Source organism: Cavia porcellus, unplaced genomic scaffold, assembly GCF_034190915.1.
Source record: "Cavia porcellus strain 051 isolate PalLab524CR breed Dunkin Hartley unplaced genomic scaffold, mCavPor4.1 scaffold_5, whole genome shotgun sequence".
Taxonomy (NCBI): domain Eukaryota; kingdom Metazoa; phylum Chordata; class Mammalia; order Rodentia; family Caviidae; genus Cavia; species Cavia porcellus.
Genome location: NW_026947488.1, coordinates 22,417,464 through 22,439,638, shown reverse-complemented (window position 1 = coordinate 22,439,638; position 22,175 = coordinate 22,417,464). Strand labels below are relative to the sequence as shown.

The 22,175-nt window shown below is 39.1% G+C and overlaps 1 protein-coding gene across 2 annotated transcripts in view; it reads left to right on the top strand.

Moving 5' to 3' along the window:
* Positions 1 to 22,175, top strand: part of Dhx35 (DEAH-box helicase 35) — an 83,889-nt gene that overhangs the window by 46,253 nt on the left and 15,461 nt on the right. For both annotated transcript variants that reach the window (XM_003467755.5, XM_063248352.1), the window contains exons 9-17: positions 1,262 to 1,374; positions 2,292 to 2,388; positions 3,336 to 3,494; positions 5,606 to 5,816; positions 9,388 to 9,512; positions 13,832 to 13,886; positions 16,914 to 17,009; positions 20,279 to 20,373; positions 22,054 to 22,131. In XM_003467755.5, coding sequence (XP_003467803.1) covers positions 1,262 to 1,374; positions 2,292 to 2,388; positions 3,336 to 3,494; positions 5,606 to 5,816; positions 9,388 to 9,512; positions 13,832 to 13,886; positions 16,914 to 17,009; positions 20,279 to 20,373; positions 22,054 to 22,131 — 1,029 coding nt within the window. The remainder of the gene's footprint in view (positions 1 to 1,261; positions 1,375 to 2,291; positions 2,389 to 3,335; positions 3,495 to 5,605; positions 5,817 to 9,387; positions 9,513 to 13,831; positions 13,887 to 16,913; positions 17,010 to 20,278; positions 20,374 to 22,053; positions 22,132 to 22,175) is intronic.

Genomic DNA, 22,175 nt, shown 5'->3' with positions numbered 1-22,175 from the left:
ATATGTTTTCATTTGTGCCTGTGCTCTGCATGTCATTGGGGTTCAGGAATGCTGAAGTGACTTGAAGGAAATTGACCCAAAGGGAAAGTGAAGAGTGGTACCATGTGGTATCCTTTTGTTGGTATGAGACACTAAGATATCTATGCTTCCTCTTGCCTGACACAGCCTTGGTTGAATGTGTAGCTTGGCAATGTTACTGTTAAATCCAGTAGACTCTTTTAGAAGTTCCTCAAAACCTGTTCACTTAGTGTTTGCTGCTATTCACTAGTGCAGCTGCTGGGGTTTATGGTTGCTAGAAGCAAGGATGGACATGTTTTATATATAGAACATATGGAAATGAAAATAAAAAAAAGCCTTGCAGTTACATAGTCCTAGGAAGTTGAAGGTCATTCAGAACCAAAAAACAAGCGCATCACCAAACTGGATATGTGTGTCCTTTCAGCACCTGGCACCAGTAGCTTCCTGTCTACTGTTAAGTTACCCATCAGTGTGATTACTCAGTCACTTGGTTCTTCTCACTGTCAGTTTCTCCATATATTTTGGGAACACTCTCCACCAGGGGATATTTTGTGGTTTCTCTTGCTGTTATCAGCCAGAGCTTTCAGGCCTGATGTAGGCTGCAAGTCTGATGTCATTGAGCAGGATATGACCGTCAGTTTGGGGGAAACTGCCATAGTCACTTTTCCCAACAGGAAGGGATATGATGGACGACCTTCTCATGTAGAACTTCTGTGGGGCATGTAAAGATGGAGAAAGAGGATTACATCTTTCAAATCTTTGAGGAAATTTTAGTCATTATGTATTAGGAACATACCTACTGTTCACAGAAGTAAAAATTTCCTTCATAAATTGATGACCTTGTTTGATCAGATCTATGCTGTCCATATCAGAGGCAAACACCCATCTAACTTAACCTGTATTGAACTTGAATCATACCATTGACTTAATCTTCAGTTGAATAAAATAGAGATAAGAATAAACTAAGTAATACAGTTACATATTACCTCAGATGCATCACTGAATGTAGTTTTGAAATCTAATATAATTTTTGTCAAATCTTTTGTGGTCACTAAACATGCCTTGTCCCAATTTCAATAAGAAAAATGTAAATTTTAAAAGTTATTTTGCAGTGCATAGTTGATATGAAATACATCTAATCCTTATTACCCACCTTTTTTCTGCCAGTTTTGTATTTTTTCATTGCATATGTTACTGTGAATCTTTTTTCGAGAAAAAGAAATGTTTTTTTTTTCTTTTTTAGAAATTTCGAGATTTCTTTAATCTAAATGAAACCAGTGACCCAACCAGGGATACATGTGTGATCCTTACAGTGGAAGGGCGAACATTTCCGGTTGATATCTTTTATCTACAAAGGTTTGATAATGCTTGTTCTTGATGATGGTGATTAGAAATCTAATCTTATGATGTAGAATGACAGGGAAGTGCATCTTCTGGCAGCTTTGAGGGCATTTAGCAGATGGTGTCTCCTGTCATTGACAGAATGTTCTGAAACCCTGTGCAACACCATTGCTACATTTATTTCAGAGTCTTGACATTGGTGTGCAAGTTTGCATGAATCCATGATTGGTCACTTAGTTGGAAAGAGCAAAGTGATGAAAGGTTGAAAGGCAGGGGCTTGGAAGTTTGCTGAACTTGAGTTTCCAAGGATGCCTGCCAGTGAGGATAGTACTGGTGATTTGAGTCATTTCATTCTCAGCTCTCTACATACTTAGCAAGAAGGCCTTGTTGACACTTCTGAGAGGAGCTCCTGTGGCAACAAAAGGGCTCGTTCCAATTCCTGTACCTGTCCCTGGGTGAACAAACACCAGGGCCAGGTGCAGTGGCTAATAAGTCCAGAGCTGTGAACCTGACCTCTGAGTTGCCCTAGCTTGGGACCATGTCTGCCACCCATGTTCACTCAGTTTATTTGTGTTGCCCGTGGCCAGGGAGGGAAAACAGACCAGGAAGAAGTGAACCTCAGTGCTGGCACCATAGACCCCAGTTTCCTGGCCTGGCATCTTTGCATACATAAAATAGCACATTTCTATATATGGGTGTAAAATCTTTATATTTTTTGCAAGTATAGCTATAAATTTAGTAATTATGGATTACTTTTAATGCTTCACTTAAAAAAAAGAGTGAATATTTACTTTGTTTTTGTATATGCTAATTATGTACTGGGCAAGCCCAAACTAAACTTTCATGAGATCTTGGTGTCAGATGATTAGGATGATCGACTTCTAATTAATGAGCATATTCTAATGATGAATTTATCACATACATCTTTTCAGTCCTGTTCCAGATTATATCAAATCAACTGTGGAAACTGTGGTGAAAATTCATCAGACAGAGGGAGATGGAGACATATTAGCCTTTCTTACTGGCCAGGTAATTCCGTTGGATCTCTGTGATGAACAGATGTGTAAGGCATCATCCCAGAGTGGGACATCTAAAGTGCATAAATCTGACTTAAATTAAAATTCTGATCCCAACTTTTTTTGTCTTTCAGTATGATAAAATGATGTGCTTCAAAATTAATAGAGAACCTTATTACTTAGATATTTCATATTTGTTGTATTTTTTATTTACTTAATTGCATAAAATATTGTTAGTTTTGGTGTCATTGATCTAACAACTGAATTGTCAAGGAATCATTAGTTCCTCCTTGTTCTGCTTCAGAAGAATTAACTGTATTTTCAATTTATCAGCTGATTCCAAAATAAATTAGATAGTGTAGTGAGTGGACTATTTTGTTTGCTAATGTTGGGTAACACATTAGATATATTTTGCTGCACTCAGATTGTCCCAAGCTATACCCCTTGTCCCATGATTTTTACAGCTCATTCTGAGTGTGGTAAGGTTACTGGAAAAACAACCAACCAAGCCCAAGTGCTGCCTCAAGGTTGTAACACTGTTTAGAGTTACGCCTCTCCAGCTGTAATCTTTTCTGATGGCAAATATTTTCCGCACGTAATCTTTTCTGGGGAAAACTTAACAATGATTTTATTGGCTACAACTTGTTCATGTACATGAAAAGGCTTTATTTACTATAGTACATAAAAATTGAGAAACTAGTCCCTGTTTTTATTGATAATTCTTCTATTACCTGCAGATAGCTTAGTTTTAGTAGTTAATGTTGCAGTTAGAAATTGTCATTTTTTTGGCAGAGTTGTTCGGTAGCATCTGATAAATATTATCCTACAGTGGACAGCTGTTTAAAGGTCGTGAATCTGACCCAAATTAAAATCCTAATCTCACCTTTTATTGTGTGGATGTGATAAGATGACGTGCATCAGATTGATCTTCATTTCTTGGGCTTTTGTTTCAATGTTTAGGAAGAAGTAGAAACTGTTGTGTCTATGCTGATCGAGCAGGCCCGAGCACTGGCTCGCACCGGGATGAAAAGACACCTCCGGGTTCTCCCCATGTACGCAGGACTGCCTTCCTTTGAGCAAATGAAAGTGTTTGAAAGGGTGTCGCGCAGTGTGAGGAAGGTGAGACTACCCTAATGACCAAGGGAGTTTCCAGTCATCTGTAATTGTATTACTGCCCCTTTGCTGTGCACTGAAACATGTTCAGTTTTTTAAATTGAAGTTAAGCGTGCTAAATAGGAAAGTTTCTTTCAGAATTTCAGGCCTGTGTTTCTGTGTAGTACTTTTAAAAGCATAAAAGATAAATAATCTGTTGTGAAGGTTTCTAAACCTGCCCCAAAGAAGGGTAACTCAGAGCAGGTGACTTCTCTTTTACTTCTATTTGATATTTCCCTTGACATGATACTATCTTGGCTGAAGGGACTGCCTTTGAGGATTGTAGTCAGTCAGGAACAATAGACAAGTTACTGTCAGTTTGCCTGTAGAGTCAAGTTTAAATCAGTTAATACTAGGTGTGGCTTAAATATATTCAGCCTTGAAATTAGGGTGTGGTGGGAAGAGGCATGGTAAAAGGAAGTCAGTCAGCTAGACTGACTCCTGTTCCTATCCCCTAGGGCCTTTCTGTCCTTTTAGTTAGATTAGCAGTGCATAGCAGGTAGCAGAGAATAAAGTAGGTGGGGGGTCAGACTGAGGACCCATTCCCAATTTTGGGCCACTCAGAAGAGGGTACCTTCTGGTTTGGTCATTGGAACGGAGCAGCCTGTGCCCGCATGGTCAAACATGATTTGCAGTCAGCTCTCAGAAGACCTGGATTTCACTCCTGATGTCCTGTGTGCTCTAGGACAAATTACTTAACCTCAAGTCTTGATTTTTGTAGTTGTAAAACACAAATAGTAATAACTTTTAGATAGATGGTTTTATAATATAAAACCTTAACTGCTATATAAACACGTTTGGGAGACTTTCATGAAATGTAACATACCTGAAAAAAGTTGATAGGTTTTTATTTTATTTTATTTTATATAACTTATCTGATCACTTAAAACGCTCCAGCAGCAGCAGCAGCACCCAAGGTGGCCTAGAGGCTACACATGAGCTGGGCCCTGTGCCATTCCTCAAGCTCATCTTGTGTTTACTCTGTATGATGACTGAATCAGTGTAGCTTCTGCTTGTATCTCTGTAGGTTTGACTACTTCCTGTTACTCAGGTCTCAGCTCACAGTCATCTTTCAGAGAGGTTTTCCCTGGCTATCCAATCTAAAGGCGCATGGCCCCTTGTTATAACATGTAATGTAAATACTACATATATATCAAACATATTACCAGGTATTTTCGTCCTCGTATTTGTTTCACTTTGAAGTTATGCACCCATGTTCTTTACCATGTTTTGTCCTCCAAGCACTCCCACTAGAATATAGACTGAGTGGGGCTCAGTTTGTCTTGTCCATCCTCTTAAGAACCAAGTACAGACCCTCAAAAAATATGAAGGAATACATGAATGTACCTATACTATTTTAGGTTTTAATCACTTTATATATGTATCTTATTTAATTTCTTCAGCAACCTTGGGGACAGTGGTAAATATTCTTATGTAGATGAGGAATCTCCTGCTGCCCTGGAGGTTAAGGAACTTGTCCAGGGTTGTAAGATTCTTGTGAATTCCAGCCCAGAACACCCAACTCTGAAGTTTCTAGTCTTAATAATATGCTGTTTTAGTTCCTTTCTTGTAGCTGGGACACAGTGCTCAACACCTTCAATTTAAAAGACTACAGGTTTATTTGGCTTACAGTTTCAGATGTCTCAGTCCATGGCTAGCTGACTCAAACCCAGCAATAGCATGGTAGAAAGGCCTGCTGTGGAGGAAAGCTGCTCACATCATGGCAGCCAGGAAGCAGAGAGGGAAGGGAGGAGTCAGGGAGGGATATACCCTTCCAGGTCGCATCCCTAGTAATTTGCCTTTTCTAACCATGCCCCATCCCCTGGTAGCACATCAGCTATGAAGGCATCGATTGATTAATCTGCTGATGACTATAGCACCTCTATGATTCAATCAGCTTTCAAAACCCTACCTCAGAATACATGAAGCTTGTGAGATACATTCTAGAGCTAAACTGTAACATCCTACTGCCTTACAAACTCACAGTGTTTGAAATATCATTACATCTGTAGAATTTTTAACAGTTTATTTAAAGTGGAAGAATAAAATTACTTTTCTTGTTTCTGTGGGGGACATAGGTGATAGTAGCCACCAATGTGGCAGAAACCTCCATTACAATCAGTGGCATCGTGTATGTGATTGACTGTGGCTTTGTGAAGCTGCGAGCCTACAATCCCAGGACAGCTATTGAGTGCTTGGTGGTCGTGCCTGTGTCCCAAGCATCAGCCAACCAACGAGCAGGACGTGGTGGGCGCAGCCGCTCAGGAAAGTGTTACCGCCTTTATACAGGTTAGTGTAGGTTTCTTTAGGGTTTTTGACTGAGCTACATTCCCCAGCCCTCTTTCTTTCTCTTAGTGAGTGCTTACAGAGCACCTCCTCCATGCTGGGTGTGGTACCGAGACTTGGGGCTCTCAGGCTAGATCAGCCATAGCCGATGGCCACCTGGTATGGTAGATGGTCTGGTGGTGGAGGCAGACTGACAAACATCCAATGTGCTATCATATGGTTGGGTCCCTGTAGAAGAAAAGGAGCCTTGGAAGCAGAGAGGAGAGCTCATGTCCCACTGCTGGAGAGCTGGGAAACACTTCACAAGTGAGGTGGTACTCAAATGTGATCTAGGATTTAAATCCAGATCTGTTTTTAAAGTCCTTTTTTCTTGAAAAAAAAATAGTTTTGCTATGGTTGGCCTTGATTTTGTGGTGATCCTTCTGTGTCAGCCTCCTGTGTGCTGAGATCATGGGTATGCACCACCATGGCCAGCTAAGAATGTGATCTTGGAGCCCAGTAGTCATGCAGATGAAGGAACAGTACTGGATATTTTCAGCATACCAGGCAGAGGGAATGGGATGTACAAGTACTTGGAAGGAAAGAAGAGAGTGAGGTGCATGAATGGCAGGGAGGAAATAGTCAGAACCCAGAGAGGTACAGCCAGCCTCTGAAGTTGCTATTGGCTTGGGAAAGGAAGACCCAGTATTAATGGGCACCCGGCAATGCAGAGGAGGAGGAGTAGGAGGAAGAAGAGGAGGAAGTTTCAAGATTTTTATGTATGTATATTTAAAATTTATTGTGTTAAAATTTACATAGCATAACCATTTTGAAATTACAGTTTGTTTGTTTTTTTTTCCTCTTTTTATCGGTACTGGGATTGACCTCACGACCGCCTGTTTGCAAGGCAGGTGCTTATGCTGCAGAGCTAAATCCCCAGCCCCAGCATAACCATTTTAAAGTGAACAGTTCAGTGACATTTTTTTTTTTACTCACAATATACAGCCACTCCTGTTTTTAGCTTGAAAGTGTTTCCGTTTTCAAAATCCTTTCTCATTAAGGAATTTCTTCCTGTATTTTCTTAACTCCTCTCTTTGACATACAAAATTTATGTTCTGCCTTTTTGCCTCTATGAATTGTTTGTTCAGTATATTTCATATAAATACAGTCATAGGCTATGTGATCTTTTGTGTCTAACCTCATTTATTTATTGATTGTAATTTTCCCTTTCTTTCTTTTGGCAATACTGAGGACTGAACTCTGGGCCTCTGCTTTATTTTGACTGTTGTCATAGTGTTGTTTTGAGAGGATTTGAGGGATAAGGGAGCTCTATTGGGCAAAGGAAAGTAAAGGTATGAGTAGGGGATGTAGGGAAGCACAGAATACATTCAACAATGGCAGAGTTCACATGATCTCAGTACCCTGAGAAGATGAGGCAGGAGAATCACAAGTTCAAGGCTGACCTCGGCAAATTAACAATTTAGCAAGGTCTTGTCTCAAAATTAAAAAATAAAAAATTGGATTTAATCTCTAGTACCTACCACCACCACCACCCCCCCTCCCTCACACACAGGCAGTATGATTCTGCTGGAAGACAGGATAGATAATAATGGAAGGTTCTGGAAAGTCATGTAGCAGCCTTCTCAGAGCTGTTAAGGTCCTTCCTGAAGCTTAACTTGCCGCCTGAAGGCTGGACACTAATGGATCTATTACCATCTCAATCCCATTTCCACTCCAATACTTCATGCTACAAGACTTGGTAGCTTTTACCTAAGCCCATCTGCTTACCTCAAGTCTGTATCACAGTACATGACTTCCTTGGCACATGAAATTGTTACAGCAGCTGAGTTAGATGGATATTATAGGCAGTCAGATAGAGCTAAGCTCTCAAGGGAGCCAGTGTAGAAGAACAGGTATCTTGTAACCTTGGAGGAGACAAACACCTCTGTCACAGGCCAGATCTCAAGACAAAATCTTAGATCAAAAAACAAATGCAACCACAACCTAAGTATAGATATCAGGGACTGGTATTCTAAATAGATATCATTCACACTGAGGAAGCCAGAGGAGCCATTAACCCAACCCTTATCAGCAAAGATTCTATTCTGTATTCATGCCTGCTTGCTATGTGACTTGCCTCCCTATTTGATCCTGATTTAATCAGTTTTATCTTTATGATTCTTGAGAGCTTCTTCTCTCAGTCATGCCTTCCTCTTTGCCCCAAGCCTCCAGTTCTCTTTGGAAGGACCACTCAATGGGGCCTACTCTGTTCCTCCTTGCAGGGCACAGTCCCTGGTCTTGGTCAAGCCCCTTCCTATTACTGAAGCTCTTCAGGGGGTTTGGCTGGATCTCCTGCAGCTGCTGGCCCAGATGTGAGGCCTCTACAGAGTCTGAGTGCTTTGAATTCTGGAAGCACCAGCTTTCCATGTCTTCTCATCAGGTCACCCTCGCATCTGATGTCCTTACTTGTCTCAGCTAGTGGTGGGTGTGCTCGTGAAGAGTGGTTCTTCTTTAGGTCCTGGTTGCTCTTGAAACTGAAGAAAGCGTTGAGGACTTTGTGCTGCTGCTCATCATGTAGAGCCTTCCAATTAGACCAATGCATTTTGCAATTTATATCACACAGTCCAAACACTGATTTTCATCTTTTTCTAAGAAAGCACTTTTGAAGTTCTGTAGCGGTAGTACTATTTCTTCATGACACTTTTGCTTTCTTTGTTTTATTTTACTAATGCTTTACAATCTCAGTGGAGGTTGGACCACCCGGGTTTTGCAGGAGGGTGTTCATCTGTTGAAATGTTGACTAGTGTGGGAGGGTTTGGTGGGTGGAGCATTCTTTCTATAATCCATTAGCTTCCTGATATATACAAAGTGATTTATTCCCTTCCTCTTCTCCCCTACCTCACTGTTTTTATCCAGGTTTTGTAAAAAGGCCTCCCAAAAATCTGTCCCTCCTCATCCCTTTTTCTGCCTTTCCAATCTTTGGGTCTCTGTTTTTTCCTGTTTGAAGCCACTTTTTGTTCTGATGGGGCATATAAGCACTGGGTAATCTAGCTGGTTCAGCATCAGAGTCTGTGTGTGCCATTGTGCTTGGCTCATTGATTTAAAAAAATTAGATGGGGGCACTTTTTGCTTTTTATAAGATTTGGTCATTTGTTATTCTTTGTTTGCAGTTTTTGGTGATTTATTTTAAAATTGTTTTTGGCTTATATATGCAGTTTGTGTCTTCTTGAAATACTCTACCCCAAGTAGAGATAATGGTAACTGGGCACCAATAGTGATTCATCAGATACTTGTTGGCTTTGATTTAACATTTTGCTGACAAAAAGGACTTGAAAAACTGCATTCTAAAGTGAAAGAATAAAAAAGGACAAACTTTTATAAACCTGTATAGTTCAAATAAATTTAGCTAAAGTATTTTTTAAATTGAATAGTCTTTCCTAAATATAAAAACAGCTTAACATCATACTGTCATTGCATCAGTGCCCTAATCCTGGAGCCTTTTGTTCAGAGTAGAGAAGGAAGAATGTCCCTTTGGCATGTGATTGCATTTGATTGTCACATTTGATCCCAAACAGTTGTGATTTCCTATCCTCAGAGGAAGCCTTTGACAAGTTGCCTCAGTCCACTGTTCCTGAGATGCAGCGTAGCAATTTGGCCCCTGTCATCCTGCAGCTGAAAGCACTAGGGATTGACAATGTCCTCAGGTTCCACTTCATGTCGGTAAGTTCTGTCTTCATCTGGGGAGCTAGCAGAGATGTGTCAGGGTGTTGTGGGTAGGGTGTGCTATCTTTCACTTTCCCCCACTCATCTGAAATATAAGGTGCCAAATTGGTGCAGGTTGTGTGCAGCAAAGGGGAAAAACAAGGCAGGGACGCTTCTTGTTCATATGCGATTCCTCTTCTTGACTGCTGGGAGCTAGAGACAAGTAATGGGAATGAGAGCAATGTGCACAGTGCTCTGAGAGTCAAAGTCATGTCTGAGGTGAAACCTAAGACCTGAATAGGATTTTGCCACATCAGGAAGGACACAGGGTCCTAGACAGCAGGTCTGTACATGGCCCAGGCTGCAAGAGCATCTGGTTGGGAGAAGCCAGGAGGTTTGGTAGAACAGTGAGGAAGATCCCATGACTGACGGCATGTTTGATGACGGCATGGAGCAGGTTGCTAGAGTGAAGGACTGGGCTGAAGAACCGTCGTCCTGTGCTCGGCTCCAGCAGTGCACAAGGCCTGGCTCCCAGTGCTCCCAGCGTCTTCCTTTAGTCTCCTAAAGAATGATATCTTATCTTTACTTTTTAAACATTTCTCATAAAGTAGATGTTTAATGGTTATGTCCCACTTTATATTTCATCTGAATTTTAAAATAATTTGTCTGTTGGAATTAGTGTTTATAATGATTTTCAGGAGTCCATTAAAAGCATCAACCTTTGTCTATAATATTTTTTGTGAGGAAAAAATTTATTTTGCAAATATTTTTTCTCTTATTTTTACTTGAATTTTTATTTATTTTTAATGTGCAGACATTTTAAATATATCCATAGAAAAAGCCTTCTGTCTTTTTCTTATTAATTTCTGTGGTTTTTCTTGTGCTTATGAAGCACGTCTCATGTCTGGGTCAGTTTATACATATTCACTCTTACTTTATTCTGGAATTTTTATGATTTGAGGACTCACACATTAACTGTTTTTTGTATCCTAACTGGTATGACAAGATGAATTTTTGAATAATGAAGTTCCTAATGACATTGATAAACTAGGTGAATGAAAGAACAGAATTATAAAAATAAACTCATAAAATAATTGTGTACTTATACTAAGTATTAAGAAAATCTATTGCTGCAGAAGATGAGGTACTATAAAAAAAAGCTAAAGTCTATGCAAATATGAAAACTGTGAAAAGTCCTATATCTTAAGAATAAAAGAAAACTTAACAGAAATGACCTATTGCTATCTCTAAAAGTACAAATGATGTCTACTAAAGAGAAGGCTAAAAGGAAGGAGGCGATATGAATTGCAAAGTGATATTAGGATACATTATGCTTCTCCAGGGGAGAAACAAGTGCAAATTGAAATGAATGTAAAGTCTGGGGGAAGAAACAGACACAGACACTGGCATGTGTGTACATACACACCACACACAGAATGAATATATCTTTCAGTGTAAACACTAATTAAATGTTTAAGTATTAAGAAAAATGATAAGATTCAGAGCTGATACATTTTGGGAAACAAATACCTGTGTATTGCTAGTATATTTATACACTTCTGGTCCTTGTGGGGAGCTTGCTGACAATATTTATGAGCTAGTTTTTTTTCTTACGAAAATTTTTCCCGAAAAAATAATTTGAGTCATGTAAGGTGGCATGTACCTGTAATTGTAGCTATTTAAGAGGCTAATACACAGGATGGCAAGTTCAAAGCCAGACTGGGCAATAGCAAGACCCAGTCTCAAAAAGTGAAAAAGAGTTGTAGATGCAGCTCAGTCTGAAGGCCCTGGCTTCATCCCACAGTACAGGGTGTGGGTGGGCAGGTGGTGGTGTCGGGTATGTAGCTCAGTGATAGAATGCTTGCTTAGCTTGGGTACAGTCCCCAATAACACACATGCACACCTAAAAATCAAAGGAAGAGAAAAGCTTACACAGATGATAATGCTTATAGCAGTATTTTATATTAAATTTAAAAATACAAATAATGAAAATCAAAACTTTCAGACAATTAAAAATGAACACATATGTACATATTTATCTTTATATATTCCTGTATGATTATTTTCCTTTGGAATTATGTTTTTTTTTTCAGTTGAAATCATGGGACACATATAATATATTTAGGAAATGTTTATTTACAATAGTGAAAAACTGGAAGCAAGTTTCTGTGGGTACAAAACACAGGGAAAACAGGAAAACAGACAGGGAGGAAAAACAAAAACTGTACATAGACAGAAATCTTAAATATACTAAAACAGTGCTGGTGTGTGATCCCAGATCAAAGTCAGTCTTAGAAGAATACTTGTAAATCTGTGTTTAGGTGAAAACACTATATATGATTTTTGTGAAAGGCTGGGGAAAATAAATTTTTTTTGATTGATGATATTAGCTAGAAATAGAATTAGGATTGAGAACTGTCAAAAAAAATAGATATTGTTAGCTTTGTTCTTTAATTGTTTAAAACCTAAATCAGAGCTTCGCTATTTTTCTTGCCTCATATAACTTCATTATAAAAGATCCCCAGAGGGTTTGAGCTCTTCCATGTAGGTATGATGTATTTCATCACTTTAAAGGTGAAGAAAGATATGAATTCTGCAGAAAGGCTAGTGCGCCAGGTACATGCTTTGCTTAGCAGTGCTTCGTTAATTATCTTGAGTGTAGTGAATAGCTACCAAATTGATGAGGTAGAGTGGAAAAAATTAGGCCTGAGATTAGCATATGATTTTAAAACCAGTTGCCTATAGAGCCAAATATGGTGGTGCATACCTATAATCACTCGGGAGGAAGAGCTAGGAAGATCGCCTGGAGTTCCAGGCCAGTCTGGGCTACGTAGCAAAACCCTGTCTCAATAGCAAGACCCTGTCTCAAAAACAAACAAGCAAGCAAACAAAATGGCATTGTGGCACTCACCTGTAATCCCAGCATTTGGGAGTCTAAAGCAGGAGGAGCACCATGAGTTTTGAGGCCAGCCTGAACTACATAGTAATACCCTGTCTTAAATCAATTGGTCAGTCAGTCAATATAAACCTGTGTAACTGTATAGAACTCACTATTAGTTTCTGCATTTGTAAAACTGAGTCAAAACAATGTGATTCTTAAAGTATATTTATAATTGTCCTACATGTTTTATACGTTCTTTGGCCTGTTAGTCTGGTTTTCAATCTGTATGTATGATAATTAACTTTATAAGGTCTTATAAATGAATATGATATTTGAAAAATACAAAGAGCATAGAGTGAGCGGGGTGGTGGGGAGAGAAAGGAATTCAGATGGGTTATATGCATGTACCCTACCCTGAGTGTAATCATTGTGTAATGTAAACATGTACTAATAAAAGCTTTAAATATATATATGTATGTATATATATATATATATATACATACATATATATATATATATATATATATATATATATAGAGAGAGAGAGAGAGAGAGAGAGAGAGACTGCCAAATTAATGTGTACTCTAGGGAAAGGAAAATGTGTAAATATTTTCATACTAAATTTATTGAGACATAGGTTAATAAAAGTCACCTTTGGCTTCTTATAATAATAAGAGGTGCTCAAAGTGGTGGCCATTAACTTCCAGACAGTTATTTATTTATTTATTTATTTTTCCAGACATTGATTAGTACAATGAACTCCTAAACTGTGTATATGTTTTTTGGGTGGATTATATATTTCTTATATAAATGCATTTAGAAGAAAAGCTATGCAGTTTGCAAAAGTTCTATAGTTTTATTACCTGGCCTATTAGAAACCAAGTAATGTAGAAAAATGAAAGTAATCATGCCTGATTCAAAGACTCATAGAGAAAAGGAAGGTGGTAAGGACCCAGAGAATCAGACTGAAGATCACAGTATCAGCTTTGCTTAACTTCAGATTATTTAGCATTCTGTTATTTTCAGAAGTTCAGATTCAGCAGACGTTGGCCCAGTCAGAGCAGGGCTCTGGGTTTTACAAAGATGAGATCACATGTGAGCACTGCAGTACCTTGGGGTTCCTAACATAGGGGCCTATGAAGTGGAAGCTAGAAGTGTCTGGGGAGAGCTTGGGCACAATGAAGTAGTTTAAAGTAGTGACTGTCACCTCTGATGAAGAAAGTGTGAGGGAGCTGTTAGGGGAAGTGTTTAATAGCGCTGATCCTCGAAGGGCAAGTACAGTAGTCCTAAGGATGCTGAAGGTGGTTTCAAGGGGGCACAGACAGCAGCAGCGAAGCACAGAAGCTGGGGAGAATGGGGCATGTTAGAAGGAAAGTGGATTTGAGCAGGAAGGGGTCATGTTTTATGTTCCTTGCCCAAAAAAGTTAATTTAGGAGACCTTTCATTTATTTTACAGCCCCCTCCAGCACAGTCGATGGTTCAAGCTTTGGAGTTACTCTATGCCCTGGGAGGTATGCTTGTTTCTATCTTATTATTTGTTGTCCTGTGTGATGGTAGTGAGTTGGATTTATTTTAGGTTTATTAGTATCTTCAATATGATTAATCCTTTCCACTTTTAATGACACTATTGAAATAAGTTGGGACCATAATTAGACAAATAGTACATGAAGGGCAGTTATGACAATCATAAAACATGCCTTTATACCAAAAATGATGGAAAACGGTTACTAAGGCTGCACACCTTCCAGACTCCATCGGACTTCAGATGCTGCCCACTCAGCTGTCCTTCTGAATCTCTCCCAACATCCTAGATTCTGTGGCTCAGTGTTTCTCTCCACAGTTCCCCTTCATTTTTCTCCTGGTGTTCTCTGTGGGGAATTGGGTATATCACCAGTTTGGGCTATTGCTTGGGCAAGGAAATGTCATGTTATAGAGCAACCCCTGTTTGAAAACGTGGGATGGACATTAAGGTAGAGACGACTGTAGCCTGAACTCACCTCCTCAGGTAGTACCATGTTTGTACACAGTGCCCATGTGGGTGTCAAGTCCCGTTTGGTATCAAGCTGGGGGGTTTTGTCCTGAGATTTGTTTTGAGTGTTTCTCATTTGAAAAGCTTTGTTGAGGTGTAAATTACCACTCATTTACAGTGTGTGATTCATTGTCTTTGGGTATATTCACAGTTTTAATCTTCTTAAGCTAGTTTTAGAACATTTTTTATCACACAGAGAAAAGATAATCCCCTACTCGTTAGCCTAGTCTGGTTTTATCTCTAGGGATTTACATATTCTAGATATTGCTTATTAGTGGAATCATACATGTGTTCTTCTGTGTTTGGCTTCTTCATTTAGCCGATTTCCAAGCTTTATCCATATTGTAGCTTGTATTAGGACTTTATTCCTCATTTTTTGCTAAATAATATTGTACTGTATGGATATACCACATATTATTTTTATCCTTTGAGTAGTCGATGGACATGTGGGTCTCTACATTTTGTAGCATAAATTGTGCTCCTATGAACATCATCATAGAAATTTTGGGGTACATTTCCCCCCAGCAGTGTATGAGAATTCCAGTTTTTCTACATTGTGACCAATGCTTGTTGTGGTCTGGCTTTTGTGTTACAGCCATCCTAGTAGATATAGAATGGGATCTAGTGGGTGAGGTTTGTGGTTCCCTGATGACTCATAGTGTTAGGCATCATTTTATATACTTATTTGCCATCTGTATACAGTGTCTCTGGAGACTTGGTTCCAGGACCCTGTTTGGATAGCAGATCCATAGATACTCAAGTCTCAAGTGGTATAGTATATGTATACAATCTACAGGCTACTGCCTGTATACTTTAAATCATCTCTAGATTACTTATTATGCTTAGTGCAATACAACTGATATGTGAATAGTTATTCTCCTGTGTTATTTATGTAATAATGATAAGAAAAAAGTCGGCATGTGATCAGTACACCATTTTTTTAATGAGTATTTTCAGACTGTCATTCATTGAATCCAGGGTTGGAACCCACAGATCTTGAGGTCTGAGTCTGAATAGAAGTACCTATTCAAATCCTTTGCTCAATTTTATTTGGGTTATTGGCTTTTTATTATTGAATTGGAGAAATTCTGTGTATATTCTATACAAACTTCTTCGAAGTTTGTAAATGGTTTTACTTAATGGTATTTGCAGTATACAAAGTTTAAGTTTTTGTGTAGCTCAGTTTACTGAGTTTTTCTTCATCACTTGGGCTATTGGTATTGTATTAAGAAAACATTGATTACAGGATGGGCATACAGCTTAGTGGTAGAACTTGTCTTTAGCATGTGCAAAGCCCAAGGTTCTAGCATCATAAATAAATAAATAAATAAATATCTAACATATTAAATTCTAGGTTTCTTCAAAGAATTTTGTAGTTTTGACTCTTAAGTTTGTGGTTCATTTTGTTTAATCTTTTTGTTTGTACTGTAGGAAGCCTTTTAAATTCATTGTATGTTTGATGTTTCTCTGTGAATTTACTGATGTAAAAGCTCTCTGTTGATTTAAAGTCTTCAGCATGGACCACAGAAGATTAGCCTAGAGTGAGTTTGTAGTAATAGACTTATGTCTCCTGTTCTTTAGCATGTGATAGGTATTTGAAAGCAAGATTAACTGAGAGAACATTATCTCTGTAGGTATTTTTCATTTGGATTGGTTTTTCTTCAATAAAACAACCAAAGTTAAAATGTTTTCTATTTTTTTGATACCCTGAGTAACCTGGGAAAAGCAGAGGGACACCTCCAACTTAACTTAGCTTCACCTTTAAAGAGATGATTACATTAGAACAGGAGAAAAATAACCTTTTCTGTCTCATTCTGAGACAGAATGAGTGAAACAACTGTCTATACCTAGGGTCTTAGGAATGTCATACCTGGGTATTAGCAAGCAGTAGAAAGGCCTGGAAGAAAGATAGTGAGCTGATTAGGAGTCTGCCAAGTTCAGTAAACTGCCTAGGGGACAGCTGGGTGAACAGGTATACTGTAAGGACTAGAAAGGTCTGGGCTAGCACTTAGATCCAGAGTTACTGGCCTTGATCCAGAAGGTCACTGAGGGGGAGCCCTTGGAGAGGTGGGAGAGAACCACGAGTGGGTGGATACAAGCTAGGGAAGAAGAGTTCCCAGAAGCCGTGGTCAGCAGGGTCAGCTGCTGCTGGAGACTGTATCTAGCGGCACCTAGATACTGGGACAGGCGGGACTTAGCACTGCCTCTGTGCAGCAGTGGGGATGGAAGGAATGAAGAAGCTGCTGCTGGACTGTCTTCCTGTCATTAAGTCTTTGGATATAAGTTATTAGAAGTAGCAGCTTTTAACAACTGGGTATTCAGCTCAGTGAGACTTTTCTTCTTTCTATGCAAAGGCTCTCTGATATCAAATTGAGTTTGGTAGTACGTGAGTCATCTTTTGGATTCTTTTTAAAAGCATACATCATCTTTTATTCTCTCAATAACTGTACATCTTCCAGCATAATGGTACATGCCTTCTGACTTTTGTTTTTTGTTGTTCTCCTGGCAGGTCTGGACAAAGACTGTCATCTGACTGAGCCACTTGGCATGAGAATAGCAGAATTTCCTTTGAATCCCATGTTCGCCAAAATGCTGCTTGAATCAGGTGGGTAGAACCTGACGACTTGTGCTGAACTTATTTTTATTGTCAGTTGTTGATTAGAAACAACACAAAAATTCACCATTTTAAAATACCTTTTTTGGCGTGGTACTTGAGATTGAATGCATGACTGAGGCAAGTTCTTTCCCCCTGAGCTGCAGTCCCTACACCTCATTCGCGTCCTTCTTTTTTGTGTGAGACAGTCTTCTGAAGTTTTTCAGGCTGGTCTCAAACTTGCAGTGTTCAGGCCCCAGCTTCCTAAATAGCTGAGAGTATAGGTTGCATCACTACTCCCAGTTTAACTCTTTAAGTACATAGATCTGAGATGTTAGGTACATTCATTGGTGTGCAACTATCAGTACCAACTGTCTCTGGGACCTTTTCCATTTTACTCACTGGATTTCCATGCCCGCTAAATACGATGCCACACATTTCCTCCTCCTCTCAGTAACCAACCTTCTCTATTCTGTTTTTATGAATTTGATTACTCCAGCAACCTTATATAAGTAAAACTTTACAATACATTAAGCATTATATCTTCAACGTTTATCCACGTAATAGATGACATATGTCAAAATTTCCTCCCTTTTTGAGGCTTGAATGATGCAGTGTATGTCTGTGCCACTCTTTGTTTACCTGTTGAGGGCCACTGAGGTTGCTCCTGTCTTTCAGCTGTTGTGAACCAGTGCTGCAGTGAACTTAGATGTGCAAACACCTCTTTGAATCCTTGCTTTCACTTCTGGTTATATACCCCACAGCGGAATCACTACATCATATGACCACTCATGATTTAATTTCGTGGAAAAGTATTTATTTTTAATTGGCAAATAGTAATTGTGTATATGGGATACAATGCAATATATTGATCTATGTGTATGCTGCAGAGTCAATCAAGCATATCTGTTACCTTACCATTTCGTGATGTTTCTGTGAATAAAAAAATCTATTCTTTTAGCAGTTTTGAAGTATGTATTACATTATTATTAACCATGGTCACTATTCATTGCAAGGAAATACTAAAACTTACTCTTCCAATATGAAATCTTGTGTTCTTTAGTCAGCATCTCCCCTTTCTTTTTCCTCTCTTCCAGCTTCTGGTGACTTCCTTTCTGCTGTTTCTGTGAGATTACTTTTTTAGATCCCACATATAAGTGAAATAATAGTGGTTGCGATTCAGTACCTGATTTATTTCACTTACTATCACCCTGTAGCTTTATCTGTATTATCTGGAATGACAGGATTTTCTTTTTTTAAAGGCTTTGTGGTATACCGTTTTGTATGTACCAGATTTTTAATTATCCATTCATCCATTGATGAATCTGTTAGTTGCTTCCATTAAAGCTGATTGTCAGTAATGCTGTGATAAACACAGGAGTGCAGATTTTGCGTTTACATCCCAATTGCAGTTCTTTTTGATGTACACCCAGAAGTGGGATTACTATATCATGTGGAAATTGTGTTTTTAGTTTTTTTTTTTCTCAGTTCTTTTTTTTTTAAAGAGAGAAAAAAAAAAAAAAAAAACAGAAAAAAAGGGTAGAAATAATACAGAATTTCAGAAAAATAAATAGTAAGAAATCACTAGTTGAAAGTTATATATTGTCATCTTAGAAATAGTTGTTCAAGTTACAAAATTAAAGCACGCAAAGTGATACTCAAATAATAACACTGCAAACAGTTCTGCTCAATGATCCAACAAAAACTTAGTAATATGGCTATCAGTCCTACACACTTGTTTTTTATCTTAAAGAGGGTAAGATTAAACATGTCAAAACAGAACAAAACAGTTCATAAGGAAACAATTTAAAGAAACACAGATTTCAAAGCAAGTCCACTGGAGATCTTCACTGTCTATCTTATTGTCTCTAGTTTTCTTCCAAATAGTTGTCCCCATCTTCACACACATTGAATATATACTGAACATTATAGAACTAATCAAATCATTACAGGATGATGAAGGCTTTTTAGGTCTTCAAGATCTGATTTTGGGGAAGTCAATAATGACTACCATAATGTCTCTCATTCTCTTCGAAGTAGCTGTCTTCATCTTTACGTATGCTGAAATTGAACATAAGAAACTAGACTAATACACTCTGAACGGTGAATAATACTATTGCTAAATTTTATTTCATAATGCTATAGAATTAGCATTTGGTTTCTTAGTGTCTCTTCTTCAGAGTATCTGTTCATTACATCGTGTATTATATAATCTGCTCCTGAAAATAGTTTAGAAATTCTTCCCATGTGTGAATCTCTACTTTAGTTTTTTTGAATACTTACACTATCTACAGTATTTTCCAGTATGACTGTGTTGAATTTAAGTTTGTAAGGAAGTACCATAGTATTTGTCACAGTACCTGTTTTGTTTTGTATTTCTACCTGCAATCTACAAGGTTCCATTTTCTCTGATACTCTTCAGATTTTTGTGAGGACATGAATTCTAGGATAAACATATGTAACCTGGAGACCTGTTTAATTAGAAATCAAAATCATGTAGACATAGGTTGTTTTTTCCCTTTTGGAAAAGGTAACTTTTTGTTTTGTTTTTTTCTAACTTTTGTGTATTAGCTGGCGATTTTTGAGGATATGTGTCAGAAACAGCATGGTGAAAGTTATCTACAATTGTGTTTTGTAACAGCCAGATGCCCTTCGCTTTACACTGAAAAGCAAATTCTAAGCGTTGGGTTGGGAGAATACATCACACATGAGCTTTGAGAGGGGTGACAGGCCATGTGATCTGCTCTGTCCAGCACCGTGGAAGACTGGTCTTGGCAGATCTTGTTCTGGGTGCTACTGGGAACAGCATGTTGAGTGCTGTTCTATCTGCTTCTGCCTTGGCCTTCCTGGGAGAGATGAGAACTTTTGAAAACCCACACAGAAGGGCCAAGAACAGAGAGACAGAAGGAGGGATGCAACTCACACACACTCATTGTCCCCTTTTTCCCCAGCCTTACTACCAGGATTCTAGTTGTCCACACAGGAGTAGGGAGCAGGGGTGGAGCTGCCCTTACCTTGACCAGTCTGGACCCCACCGTGGTTAACAATCCGTGCCCTCAGTGTTCCAGCTGCAGAGTGGGATCGCATGTTTTTCTTTGAGTCCTTCAAGGCTCAGCCTATGTAGGGCATTCCATTTGGCAGAGTGAATTATTCATGTTACATAGACTGTAAAAGTTAAACTATCTTATTTTACTGCTACTTATTTTATGGTACAAAGGAAATATCTCTTACTCCTTGTTGATATGCATGTTTATAGTCAAACACGCCTTTTTACTTTACAGGAAATTTTGGATGTTCTCAGGAAATTCTGAGCATTGCAGCCATGATGCAGATTCAGAATATCTTTGTGATCCCCTCAAACCAGAAGTCTCAGGCAGTAAGTCCAGTTTACTCCTCAAGCTGTTCATGTCATTCTCTTTCACTTGGGATATTCCTTGTTGAGACTTGCCCAGAACTTAGCAATGACAGCTGTGCAAATGATATCAGCTTTCTGTCTGCCATGGTGCTAAGCCCTTTACACACACAATTTTGTTTTGTCTTTATCATAAACTTCACAGGTAGATAATGTTATATCTTAGAGATGGAAGTCCACAGAGTTAGGCAACTTACTGATGATTATACAGCTGGAATTGGCAGAGTGGGCTTTCAAATCCAGGGCCCCAACCTTAACTGCTGTACTGTTGACTTTCAGTTTCTCACCAGGGAACTCGGATGGTGGGTTACATTAGTAACATAAGGAGTCAATGCCTGGGCAGGCTGGTTGTACGCACCACACTGCTCCATTGTGTGTTGTAGAGGGGACATTGGGAGCTGAAATTGAGGTGCCAGGAGCTGCCTGAGACACAGGCAGAGGTACTGACTGAGAGAGTGAAGGTGGGAAAGACTGGAGCACAAGTTAGGGTACTGAAGAGCCCTGGGAAGGGGAGGATGTTGATGGAGGTGGGCACAGGTCTAGGACTCAGCTATGTGCAGGGAGCAGCAGCTTTGTGCAGGGAGGGTGAACTCAGATTTGTAGAAGGGAGACTACTTCTCTCACAGATGTTGGGAGCCTCTCAACAGTTGTGTGTCTACAAATGACAGAGTTTTCCTGTAGGTCCATTTCTCAGGTGTTTTTGTCTATTGGTTAACCTTTTTAACAGTCCTACTTCAGGACAGGAACACTCAAACTTTAAAAAGGAGAAAACTGAAGTTCTTTCCCCTTTGTCTAAAATCGGAGCGTCTCTTTACTTCCCATGTCCATTCCCAGCTTTACGCTGCTCCTCTGGTGCTTCTGATCACCTGACAGCCTACACGTTCTGCTTATCTTTGTTATCTTTCTCCCACCAGTTTTCTTCAGTGTTGTATCCCAAGTGCCAGTAACAGTACCTGATCTATATTAGGTTCTTGGTTTAAAAAACATTTAATGAGAGGAGAGAAGGGAAGGAGAGATGAAAAAGGAAGGAAAGAAGGTAACACGATATTTAGTTGGGGGTAAAATTCTGAAATCTGTGTACTTGGTGCTCCTTGATCCAGGGGAACAAATAGCGTATTCAGAATCTTACAGGAGGAATTCAAGGGTGGGGTCTGAAGATTGTGCAGCTGGTGATGGCCTAGGACCATAGAGTGTCTACGATGTGCTGGGCAGCATACCTCTGCCCTCCTTGGACACTGCATGGTGCTGGGAACTGGGAGGAGAGAAGTAAGGACATTAACATTTATCAAGCTTCTGTGCCAGGAACTTTAAATTATCTTACTTTATAGCAGTCTCAATGAAGAGGTTTAATTTCCTGATTTTACAGATAAGAAAGGCCAGGTTACCAAGAAAGGGTCAGGTTATCAATCTGAAGAGAAATATCAAATTTTTGTTTTACCAGATACTTGAAGAGGATTCAATTAAGTAGTTTCTAGAAAAACAAACAGATAAACATATTGTAACTTAGGAGGGCTCTCAGGTATGGCACAACTGGGATGGTGTGAACCAGACTTTTCTGAATTCACCACTGTATGCCATTCAGTGTGCAATATCACTTCCAGCCTCATAGCAGTCAGTTTCCAAATGACATGCTGTTCTTTCCAGATCCGAATGCACCGAAAATTTGCTGTGGAGGAGGGTGATCACCTCACCATGCTCAACGTGTATGAAGCGTTTATCAAAGTAAGCACAGCTACCACCCAGAGGGACCCAGCCCACACCTGCTC